This window comes from Piliocolobus tephrosceles, chromosome 2 (genome assembly GCF_002776525.5).
Source record: "Piliocolobus tephrosceles isolate RC106 chromosome 2, ASM277652v3, whole genome shotgun sequence".
Lineage (NCBI taxonomy): Eukaryota > Metazoa > Chordata > Mammalia > Primates > Cercopithecidae > Piliocolobus > Piliocolobus tephrosceles.
In genome coordinates this window covers 98,089,727-98,102,121 of record NC_045435.1, presented here as the reverse complement: position 1 = coordinate 98,102,121, position 12,395 = coordinate 98,089,727, and the positions used below count along the sequence as shown (strand labels likewise).

Here is a 12,395-nt window from a genome sequence, read left to right as displayed (position 1 = left end):
CAAAAATAAAAGGAAAGTTTGGGGCCTGGTGGCAGAAACTTCAAATGACCAGTTAAAAAGTTCAGGCAAGAATTTCAAGATAATTTTCTAGCAAGCAGGGCCTTTGAAAAGCGGGCAATTAATTGTAAAACAAATATGGATAAAATGATGTCCTTTTATTCTTCTGGGAAAGGGGACACAGCATTGCCCAGTGCTAGAGACTGGTCTGTTTCTCTCAAGCAATGAATAATTTGAATCATGAATTCCTGCTTCCAAGGCAGGGTCTTGCAATTACGTACAGCAATTCAGAATGCTTGGAAAGTGTTTTGTTTTCTCAGACCTAGCCATTTAATATTTACTGCTTGCTTACAACTATACTCTGAACCTTATTTTAGGAGGTTGTACCCAATAAAAGGGCTTATTTAGTTTTCTATCCAGGCAATGAAGCATATATGTGTTTTTACTTTGGAGGAAATAAAGCACATGAACTGGCATTTCTTGAGAGCTAGGTATACCAGGCAGTGTGTAAATAGCTTTATATATGCATCTCATTCAATCTTCACTACACCCTTACAAAATAAGTAGTGATCATTTTCTTTTATAGGCAAGGAAATCAAGACTTTAAGGATCGAGTCTGAGGCATATAGCTTATAATTGTCAAAGAGGGTATCCAAACATGGGTCTGTCTGACAATTGCCAGTCATTCATAGTGTTACTCTTTGAAGCACTCAAGTTTATAGTAAATGAATTGCTGTGCTGTTCATATACAAAAGCTTAAGGTTAGCAGATAATAAAAGATGGTGTGGATGGAGAGAGGAGTTACAAGTGATACTTGCTAGTGTGCAAAAATAACAGAAAATGGGCCAAGAGGAGGATTCCTTATAGCCAGGCAGAAATGTCTGTTAGAATATGTAGGAAAGGATCACATCATCATAGAACTTGAGTGAATATGAGCCTAAGGGAAGATTCGTAGCAGTGATTTTATCAGAAGTGAGTCTTCTGACAGTTCTAATCAGAATCACCCCCTTTATTGTAGCTGAGGTCATCCCTGTGCTTTCTCTGAGGTTCCTGTTTCAAGAAGAGGTTGATTCCAGACAAGTGAAACATACCTGAAGATTCTGGTTTGGACATTATAAATGGTCTGACAAGAAAGTGAGCTTCAGATTTTAGAGCTCAGTGATGGTGGTAATGTTAGAAATATTTAACAATCTTTGTTCTTTTATAACAGCGATTTGCAAACTTCCACTATACTAACCCTAAAGGGGAGGAAGTTGAAAATGCCCTCAGGAGTCTTGAGACATCACTTGAAGTGATATGGGAGTAATAATTTTTTTAAGTGTCTTGGTTTATATTTAGGGAAAGCTTTTGTTCATTTCCATGTCTATTTGTTTTAATGAAAGTTAAATTATTTTACTGATTGTCTCTCTACCCTCACCCTAAATCTTCAAGTACCATTGACAGCCTAGAAAGAGGGTGCTTGTTTTACTCTTAGTAGGCTCCTACCCTTTGGCCTGGAACAGATACCCCAGTGTGAGAAGTACTGTCTTCCAGGGTTTGTGCTGCCACAAGAATCTGCTGAGGCTTTATAGTTAACACAGGGGGCGACCACATTCTTGTTGACTTTACCACACTTTGTGACTCCCTCACTTTTCATGTTCCTTCTCCCCCTTAGGTTCAGATTTGTTGTTTATCAAACTCCCATGGTTTCTTTCTTTCACTTGATCGGCATGACTTTTTAAGGGCTTGGTCTCTTGATCTGTCCCTCTAGTTTTATTTTTGGAGTTTCTTTTTTTGTCTTACTAGGGGACTGTAACCAAATATATCTATCTGATTCTAGCAGGTACATATTTTTTCCTCTTGATGCTGCTTAATATTTTATTGGAGGCATAGTTACAGTATGTATGACCTTACAAATGGCAGGCTTAATGTAGTATTGTTTGTTTTGGGTCTCTTCTGGGGCTGGGTGGTGGTGGCAAATTGTCATTTCTGTCTCTTGGATGGAAGGAAACAAGCTCAGGTCAGCATATAAGAAAACTAGCTTCAGGTTGCAAATGAGTGCCCCCTTATGTATTATATTTTCTAGTTAACTCCCAGTTGACTTCCAGTTTTTGCTACAGTCTTGAGTAGAGTTCAGTGCTTCCTGGGAATTTAGCAGCAGCAAGGGTTTCCTTTGCAAGATATTTTTATACCTAAATCTTACATGAGAAGGGTTGTTTGCTGACTCACTGATTAATTATGTTAAGCCTTTGAGTCCTTTGTTACGGACATCATTTGTGCCCAAGTTGCTTTCTCCTCCTGAAACCCCATTGCTGACCTGTAACTAGTCTAATCTTGCTTGATTATACGTTCCCCCTGCCCATTCCTCTGTAAAACCATCTTTTGTACCAAATGCTGTTGTATCTTTTGAATTATGTCCACTACAAAAATAGCTTTTTACAAGATCTTGTAGATTTTGAAATTTTTTTAACTAACATGTCATTGTATCTTCATAACAATTCTATGAGAGAGGCATTTATAAAATATAAATAACAATCCACCCATGGGGATGGCTGCTATGTATTTTATAAATGAAGAAACAAGAAATGGGTGGACGTGACTTGCAGCTTAGTGGCAAAGCCAGGTTTGACCAGGTCTCTGGGCTTCACGTCCACCGAAGCTCTAGTAGTGTTCAGAAACATTTTTGGAAATCTCCAATTTTTCCAAAAGTAGAAAAAATTTATTATGTAGGTTGAGTTGTCTTTAAAGAAGACAGCTCTAAAATATTTCAAGATTGATTGTTTAAAAAAATTATCTTAAATTCAAGGAAGAAACAGTGGGTTTTTCTGAATATCCTACTAGGACCTGTCCCTATGTTAGACAGATTAAAGATGTTTGCTTCCTAAGAACCAAGCAGACTGAATCAGAAAAGAGATCAGTGAGTGGCTAAGTTTTTATTTTTCTCCTTAGTTCTAGGGATAGTATTTTACCCCCTTGAAATATTGTGAGAAAGTCATGGGTAGAAGGATCACACCTGTGGTTCCTAATAGGAATTTCTGTTTCCATGAGGTTTCTCAAAAGTAGAATCGAGGTCCTCTAGCAGTCGTAAGAGTTTTTAAACACCTGTAGAAATGGTACATTTGCATAAAGTAAAGCTGTAGAACTTAAAATGTCCAACGTCTTTACTTTTGGCTGGAATTTTACAAGCCTGATTAGAAGCTCTGCGTGGCAGCAATGGGCATGTTAATTATATTTGAAAATTGCCGTTTGTAGACAAGGAGTCCATGAGGAGAGAAAATCAAGTGAATGTTGTTGAACTGTACTGCAGTGATGGGGAATGTCCACGAGGTGGCACCGAGACTTTGTTTAACTGTTAGATTCCTAGCTAGCACCTGGAATACTTGAAGCCCCTTTTACCTTCTCCCTCTTTGCAAACTATGGCTTAGCTGCATCTGTGCCCTGAATTCTGGTCCCCAGCTTCCCCTGAATCCCCTTAGTGCTATTATTTGGGCTTTGTATTGGCACCTAACCACATTCTACCTGTAGTGAAAGCTGTAGGTCTTGGTTGCCACTCTAGGTGGTAAATTTCTTGAGTGGAGGCACCAGCTGCATCTACGTGAAAGCATATTCTTTTCTGTATTTCCAGCAATGCCAGGCACAGGACCTATGAGTTGCATTGTTGAATTAACATCTTTTGGTGATTTGTGAGTTAATTGTGGACTTCCATAGGGTTCTCCCTCAGTATATTTTTTGCTTTGAAGAGTATGTTTATCTTCCCAGGTGCATAAATGAATTTTTGGGGTGAAATGCGGATTTTATGTATGTAGTTTGTATAGTTTCATAGACTTTACACCACACCCTGACCAACCACTTTCAGTGACTTTGAAGACAGTTGGTTATGGAAATCATTCCCGTGCATGGGTCTTCCCTGAAGCTCTGCAGTTGGTCTTGGCAGTGGGACCTTCATGTGTGATAGACAGCAGATGGTCATGGAGTCCCCAGTCTGTGTGCCATGTAGGTAGGAGCTTGAAAAAAGCCAAAAAGAAACTTCCTTTGTAACTGTCAGGTCTCTGCCTTATTTGGGCTCCCAAGAAGGAATCTTGCTGCAGGCAGAGCTGTCTGATTGGGAAAGAAAACTGACTCTTACCAGGGAAGGGCCTGGGAGGGGCAGTAATACCAATGAGCATATTTTAGTTGGTTTATGTCAGTTATTGGGGACCATTAAGTAAATAGATGTTGAGTATTTTCTTTTTCAGAAAAGACTTTTTGTTTTGTTTTGAGATGGAGTTTCACTCTTGTTGCCCAGGCTGAAGTGCAGTGTTACAATCGCTGCTCACTGCAACCTCCACCTCCTGGGTTCAAGTGATTCTCTTGCCTCAGCCTCCCGAGTAGCTGGGATTACAGGTATGCGCCACCACGCCCAGCTAATTTTGTATTTTTAGTAGAGACGGGGTTTCTCCATGTTGGTCAGGCTGGTCTCAAACTCCCTACGTCAGGGGATCTGCCTGCCTTGGCCTCCCAAAGTGCTGGGATTACAGATGTGAGCCACCGCACCCAGCCGAGATGCCAATTGGAAGGAAATTTGAAAAGGTTTAGTAATAATGTTATTTCATTAATTTCAGCCAAACCACACAACTAATTTATCTTATCTAGGCCTGACCCTGGCTCTGGCCTCTTCATTGTGTGGATACCTTTCCAAAGTGTTTGATATGACAACATATTTAGAAGTGCTTTGATCACAAGCCCAAGGATGTGCAAAACTCAGAGCAAACAGCATTTACATTTATGTAATTTAATTTTAAAAATTAGCCCTAATTGAAGTGATCCTGGAGATGGTAATGTTGACTTGACACCTGGCTGCTTCTCTAAGGGCTGTTTAGTTCCCTAGTGAATTTCATAAACTGAGGCTATATTTTTATTTCTAGAGCTGGGAGTACCCAAGCTAGCAGTTTTGACCTTTGAATGTTTGGAGCACCAGAAGTTCTGATTATGAGATGAAGAGAAAATGCTAGCTTTTCTTGTCTGTTAAAAAACCAGGACTCACTCATGGCATTCCTTTGTCCTTTGTCCTACAAACAGAATGGAGACTGTGACCCCTGATCTTTGGGTTGGCATTATTTTATTTTTCAAGATGGAGTCTTGCTCTGTCAGCCAGGCTGGAGTGCAGTGGTGCAATCTCGGCTCACTCCAACCTCCCCCTCCTGGGTTCAAGCAATTCTCCTGCTTCAGCCGCCCAAGTAGCTGGGATTACAGGTGCCTGCCACCACGCCCAGCTAATTTTTGTATTTCTTTTTTAGTAGAGATGGGCTTTCACCATGTTGGCCAGGCTGGTCTTGAACTCCTGACCTCAAGTGATCCGCCCGCCTTGGCCTCCCAAAGTGCTGGGATTACAGGTACGAGCCACCGTGCCTCACCTGGGGTTATATTATTTTAAAGAATGTGATCAGAATTGACCTGTTAGATACTCATCTTCTATGTGAATCTCTGTATCAGTTTATTATTTTTGGCAGTTGAATGTAAATTCATTAGAACAGAGTGGGATGGCTTATAAGTACATTTCAGCAATGCGTTAAATAAGTTTTTCAGAAAAAATTTGCGAACTGTTAGCACAAATTGGCATCACTAATATGGCTGCTTTGTTTTTAGGTGATTGGCGAGGACAACGTGGCAGTCCCCTCACACCTTTATAAGGTAATCCTGGCCCGCAGAAGCTCAGTATCTACTGAACCACTGGCACTAGGGGCCTTTGTGGTACCTAATGAAGCCATCGGCTTCCAGCCCCAGTTAACTGAATTCCAAGTGAGCCTGCAGGACCTAGAGAAGTTGTCAGGACTGGTGTTTTTTCCTCATTTGGATAGAACTAGAGATATCCGGAATATCTGCTCTGTGGACACCTGTAAGCTTCTGAGTTTCCAGGAGTTCACTTTGTACTTGAGTACAAGAAAGATTGAAGGAGCCCGATCAGTGCTCAGACTGGAAAAGATCATGGAAAACTTGAAGAATGCAGGGATTGAACCAGATGATTACTTCATGAGTCGCTATGAGAAGAAGCTAGAAGAACTCAAAGCTAAGGAGCAGTCAGGAACCTAGACAAGAAAGCCATCCTTGTTTTTATCTCAAGATATGTCATACCGTCTGTAATGAAGCAGGCATGCCCTCTTTAGGCTAACATAGTGTAGTGGCTTTGCTTTTTGCTTTTTAAAAAATTTTTCTCTTTAAGAGATGTCCCGCTATGTCATCCAGGCTGGAGTGCAGTGGTGGAATCATAACTCACTGTAGACTCGAACTTCTGGGCTTAAGCAGTCCTCCTGCCTCTGCCCCCTGAGCAGCTGAGACTACAGGCACACAGCCATCACCCTCAGCTACTAGTGGCTTTGCTTTAAAGAAACAAATGGAATCCTAAATTTACGACTACAAATTCTCCCAAAAGATGAAAGATCTACAATGTTTTTGTCAGTATTATATTTGACTCAGGAACTCATTGTTAAGGGAGCTTTGACACCTGCAGATGGAGGGCTGATCTTGTGTCAAGTTAACAGGAACACTGCCCACAGATGACACTGCATTTGTATCCTGCTGGATGTAGAGTATTGGGAAAGCATTTGTTCAGTTTCATACCTCCAAACCATGCATTGTCTTTGATGTATCTGCCCAGCCATCTCAGAACTCAGTGTTGTACATTTTTCCCCCTAGGACCTGAATTGGTCTTGGAGGTGGCTTTTAGAAATTATCTATGTAGTTCCTGTCCACATGGCACTGTATATTTGTTTCTTCTTTCTCCTCTCATGAATCTGCTCTTTTTTCTACTTCTGTCTGCGTAGAAGTACTCAGCAACTAGTTTCTGCTGACTAGATTTGTTCTATCTACTAGGCTCAGTGCTTTACATGTGTTGTCTCCAATGACCCTTTGAGGTAAATACCACTATCCCCATTTTACCTGAGAGAAAATTGACGCTTAGAGAGCTTAGTGTCTTACCCGAGTTTCACTTTTCCAAAGTAGTCCTCCACAAAGTATGAGGCAGACAGATCTAAGAGAAGAAAGACAGCTGAGGTAGATTCAGATTTTTTCTGACATGGATGGTGGCCTTTTACTCAGAAATATATACCTATTTCCATGAATATTTGTGGGCCCAAGGCATGCTTGGTAAGAAGAGTCTGGTTTCTCATCTGCTATGCAAGCCAAAGGGACTTTAATGTTCTTTGAACTGAACCCTCCTTAGCTCTTTGGAAAGAGACAGTCAGGAGTATTTGGGAATTAGAGGGCAATATTTTGTGCGGTTTATTAGAGCCCATGCTTGCTTCCAGAGATGCAGTTCTTTTAGCGACCAGATACTGCCAAGTTGATGTGTTCTTGCTTTCCAGGTGAGCTTTTTGTTCTTAACATTAAGAAACCTAAGAAGGGTCTATGGCCAGGCGTGGTGGCTCAGGCCCGTAATCGCAGCACTTTGGGAAATCAAAGTGGGTGGATTGCTTGAGTCCAGGAGTTTGAGACTAGCCTGAGCAATATAATGAAACCCTGTCTTTTCAAAAAACTACAAAAATTAGCTGGGCGTGGTGGTGCACACCTGTAGTCCCAACTACCTGGGAGACTGAGATGGGAGGATTGGTTGAGCCTGGCAGGTCGAGGCTGCGATGGGACATGGTCATGCTACTGGACTCCAGCCTGGGCTGCAGAGGGAGACCTTGTCTCAAAAAAAAAAAAAAAAAGAAAGAAAGAAAAAGAAAAAAGAAAAAGATCTGTCCACAAAATCACCAGCTTATTATTTGCTTCCTCTGTGCCTGCTTGTCTAGCATAGTGGGCCAAAGGTCCAAAGGCATTTAGCATTCCTGAGGGAAATTGTGGCTGTTTTTCTGAGCCAGTTCTCTTGATTTGGGTTTACCTGGAGTTCTTTCATGGACTATCCTGAGCATTGTCAGTAAAATGTCTTGGGGCATAAAAGCTTGTCTGAATCTGTCATGCATACCACTGCTGTCTTTTCCGAGTGATATTATAGGAAAGATTATTGTGGCGTGTTTGTTCTAAGAGAAGTGCCAAGGCTTTAAGATAAAGATAAGATAATAATGATTGACCTTGTTCTGCTCTTTTATTTGGGTAAAAAAGAAAAGTTGAGGGGTCAGAACACAGTAGCCTGATTAGTACCATTCTGTTTTATCACACTGTTCCCCATTAGCTTGTGCCAGTTCTCCTCGGGGATGTAGAGCCAAAATGTCACTGTGACCAAACAATCTGTTATTTTTTCTCCTCAATGGAGAGGTGATGGTGTGGCCTGGGTGTTTCTCCAGGAGTTATAAGTGGGCAGCTCTGTGGGATAAGTCCTAGGTACCTACTGCCCATCTCTAGAGGCGGGCCCCCAACTCCCTTCCCCGTTGCTATGCTCTGTTCTGCCGACCTGCATTGCCAGCAGCCTTGGAGTTACTTCTCATGCTCTTCTTGCTCCTGCCTCTTCACCTAGATGGTAGAATCTCTAGTTTTAGATCAATAAAGTTTTTTTTCCCCCCGGGGCGTTCCTGAGTTTATTTGGGGCACACCCAAGCGAAGGCCTTGCACCTAGAAGAAGGTGTTGGGTCTCTTGATGGTGAAGCATGGCTTGTGCTGATAGTGTAGAACCCAGTGGGGCAGCAGGAACTTGATCTTGGAGTCATGGAACTTGCTTGACAGCTGGCCGGTGGCACTTGCTGGCTGCAGTCTCCTCCACCTTCATGATCTGGATGGAGTGGGCCTGGGCACGGTGCCGGGCGCCCATGTCTCGGTAGCAATGGGTGACAGCACCTGCAGTGGTCAGGTCCCTGTATTCCCGGCACATGTTGTGGGTGCTGCTCAGGGTGTCATAGCGCAGCCAGATGCCGAAGTTCTTCACCCACAGGGGGCATTTCTCAAACACCTGCCCACAGTAACAATCTACCCTGAAGACTTCATCTTTTACTGAGATACCAAGTACCAGAAGCAGGACTTGGCAATGACATGATTAGATGCAAAGATTTGCATGTGGTAGAGGGTTGGTGTGTGGCATTTGGGGGTGGGCAGGCAGCGACCCACCACCTTGTACTCTCATAGTGTGCCCGAGGCCTTCGTGGCATCCTCTCCACCCTCGCTGCCACCTGCAAAAGGACAGATCAATACAATTTCTTAGGTTTTTATTTATTTTGAAAGATGTTGCCTGGTCATGGTGAAAAATGGAGGTAAGAGCTTGTAATACAAAGTTGCAGTCTGCCAGTCCTAATTTTTATTTATATTTATTTATTTATGTGATTCACGAATCTGGCAGCCTTTGGAAAACTTTGTTAGTGTGTAACAATGGTGTTTGAATTGTCTCAACGCTTTCATTAAGAGTTCCCCCAAACAAACTTGAAATGTAAATAATTGGTTAGAGGTTAGCATTTTTCTCCTGTCATACTGCTTCAGCCCTCAGTGTGACTGTTGATCATCCTGGACTCAGATGCAGCATAGGCTGAGTGTGAGATTCTGCCTGTCTGTTCTCTTTTCCCTCAGATAGTCCCTGGTCTGAGGGAAAGGCAGCCGTGGAGGAAGTGCAGTCTGGACAGGCTCTTCTGCTGAAAACCTACATCCCAAGTTTCTCTCCGCCCTCAGTTATATCTTTATTGTGAAATTCCAAATTCTTTGGTCTCTGAATTAAGGCTGTTGCACCAATATTGTTATGTGTAGCAATACAATAAATTGCAAAGGTTAGGAGAATGGACGTCAGTCCTTAATTAAATACCTGCGAATATTTCTGCCCCTTGCACCTTGACCTTCAAGCAACGGAAAACTTCTGTCTTTCCTTCAGACCTTCGATTAGAGCTCTAGGCTGAGTTCTATACTTGGAATGACTCTGAATGTTACCATGTCACCTACCTGTATCCCCTGGCCTCATCCTCGTGAGTACATAAGTGTCATTGATATCACCTCCATGAATCGTAAACTTCCCATTAGCAGCCCATCCCTGAACCTAACCCTGCACCTGGGGTGCTGTTTGTTCCCTGCCTACCCCTTCATACCTTCACCCCGTGCGTCCTTCCCCATCCTGGCACACCTCCATGTGCCTCCTGTATCCTCACTATAGTTCATTCTGGTGGATTTGGTGGGGGCTGGGCTCACATCAGGTGTGAAACTCCTGCTCCTGCTTGTCTCCAGGCCTGGCCTCCATCTGGCATGCTTTCCTGGATGTCATCATTCTTGGAGATTGTCTATCAGGGATCTGGTGTTCCTTTTTCTAGTCTAGCCCCACCTTCAGGGAGCAAACCTCAGGTCATTAGGGCCAAGCAAGATGGACTGCATTGACACGGGCCCCATGCAATTCAGGACAGTGGGGGTGCCCATGGGCTTCTCTTTCCTACTCCTGAACATGCCAATTGTGGCCAAGGGGTGGACTGCCCCTGAGTGCGCCAAGTACCTCTAGAGGTCACTGTGGCCTAGTGTCACTGCAAGACTTAGTCTCAGCTGTGGCACCACCCCAGCCAGTATGGAATTTACCACACCCCAGTGTGGCTCTGTAAGCCACAGAGAACTCAGCCTTAGACATCAGGCACCAGGCACTCAGGCTGGATGGAATAGCAGAGGTTATCTTGTCCAGTGGGGTCTCATGTTTGGCTCACACCAGAATAGCCTCACAGCTTAATGTTCCCCCAAACTTTGAGAAATTTCAAGCCCACAGAAAAGTTGAAAGAAGAGTGTGATGATTGCCCCTCCCCCAAATTTTGTCTCATTTGCTTTCTTTTTTTTTCCAAATTATTAAAAGCAATTTGCTGTTTTTTTTAACGGTAAATTACAGACATGACACTTACCTTTTGAATACTTCAGCTTGTATTACCTAAGAATAAGGACATTCCCCTATAATTCTACAATATCACATCTAAGAAAATTACCAGAATTCAGTATCATCTAATAAATAATTCCTTTTAAAACTGGCCCAGGCATTCCAAAATGTCATTTGTACATTTTTTTTTCCTAAATATAGGTTTCAGTTGAAGCTCGTATTGTTATAACTAGTCTCAATCTAGAATAATCTGCCTCAAAAAATAGATTCTCTAACTTTTCTTGAGGTTTTAATTCTGTAGATTTGATGTGAGGCTAGAATCAGTATTTTCTTTTCTTTTTTTTGGGAGAGTCTCGCTCTGTCAGCCAGGCTGGAGTGCAGTGGCGTGATCTCAGCATGCTGCCACTTGTGCTACCTGGGCTCAAGCGATTCTCCTGTCTCACCCTCCTGAGTAGCTGGAACTATAGGCGAGTGCTACCACACCTGCCTAATTTATATATTTTTATTTTTATTTATTTATTTTTTTGAGACGGAGTCTCACTGTCGCCCAGGCTGGAGTGCAGTGGCTGGATCTCAGCTCACTGCAAGCTCTGCCTCCCGGGTTTACGCCATTCTCCTGCCTCAGCCTCCCGAGTAGCTGGGACTACAGGCGCCAGCCACCTCGCCCGGCTAGCTTTTTGTATTTTTTAGTAGAGACGGGGTTTCACGGTGTTAGCCAGGATGGTCTCGAACTCCTGACCTCGTGATCCGCCCGTCTCGGCCTCCCAAAGTGCTGGGATTACAGGCTTGAGCCACCGCGCCCAGCCCTATATATTTTTAGTAGAGATGGGATTTCACCATGTTGGCCAGGCTGGTCTTGAACTGGCCTCAAGTGATCTGCCCACCTTGGCCTCCCAAAGTGCTGGGATTACAGGCGTGAGCCACTGCGCCCGGCCTGGAATTTGTATTTTCTAAACAAGCAACACTGGTGATTCTGCTGATCAACCAGGGTTTGGAGCCAGACTGGCCCCCTACTATACCTCCACCCTCTCCCAGTACAGGAGTCCTTTGTCAGATAAGTGGTCTTTGAGCTTCCAAATATCTCTAAGGGGGTATGTTCTCCTATCCCTTTGGGCCCGCAGCTACCAGCTATGCAATTTTCTTTGTAGTAGATCTTCATAAGATGAAGTTGAAACCTTCCCTTGTGATTCCTGCCCATCAATGACAGGCCCAAACTGCTGTTCCAGGCCACACAAAACTGACTGACACCTCCTTTCACCTGATAGTCCTTTCGAGATATGCAGCTTATAAAGACATGTGGCATCTCATGTTGTGCGCAGGTGCTCATGAATTTCAGACCCTTCACCATTATGATTTTATATGCCTTCATGATGTGGCAGCCACATCTGAGCAAAGCATTCAGGGTGCAGTGAGAGCAGTGCTGAACTGAGTCCAGGGGATTGACCACTCTTCTCAGGGACGCTCCACTTTTCACACTATATACCATTGCTTCCTGTGGAACTCGGTCCAACTAACTGCCTCAAGTCGTTTTCACATGATCAATGTGCTGTCAAATCACTTTCCCATTATGAACTTACATAGCCAATTTTTAGATGAAAATGTGAGATTTGATGTGTGCCCAACTGTTAAGATTTCATCTTGTTACAGTTTCTACCCATCTTCAAGTGAGTTCACATTCTTGATGATC

At 43.2% G+C, this 12,395-nt stretch overlaps 1 protein-coding gene and 1 pseudogene across 2 annotated transcripts in view; one reads left to right on the top strand and one right to left on the bottom strand.

Annotated features, from left to right (window-relative positions):
• EXOG (exo/endonuclease G) overlaps window positions 1-8,020 on the top strand; it is a 28,651-nt gene extending 20,631 nt beyond the window's left edge. For both annotated transcript variants that reach the window (XM_023231473.3, XM_023231474.3), the window contains one exon: window positions 5,602-8,020. In XM_023231473.3, the coding sequence (XP_023087241.1) occupies window positions 5,602-6,045 (444 nt within the window). In that variant the 3' untranslated portion in view covers window positions 6,046-8,020. The remainder of the gene's footprint in view (window positions 1-5,601) is intronic.
• Window positions 8,021-8,502: 482 nt separating this feature from the next.
• On the bottom strand, window positions 8,503-8,995 carry LOC111555422 (annotated as a pseudogene).
• Window positions 8,996-12,395: the final 3,400 nt, after the last annotated feature.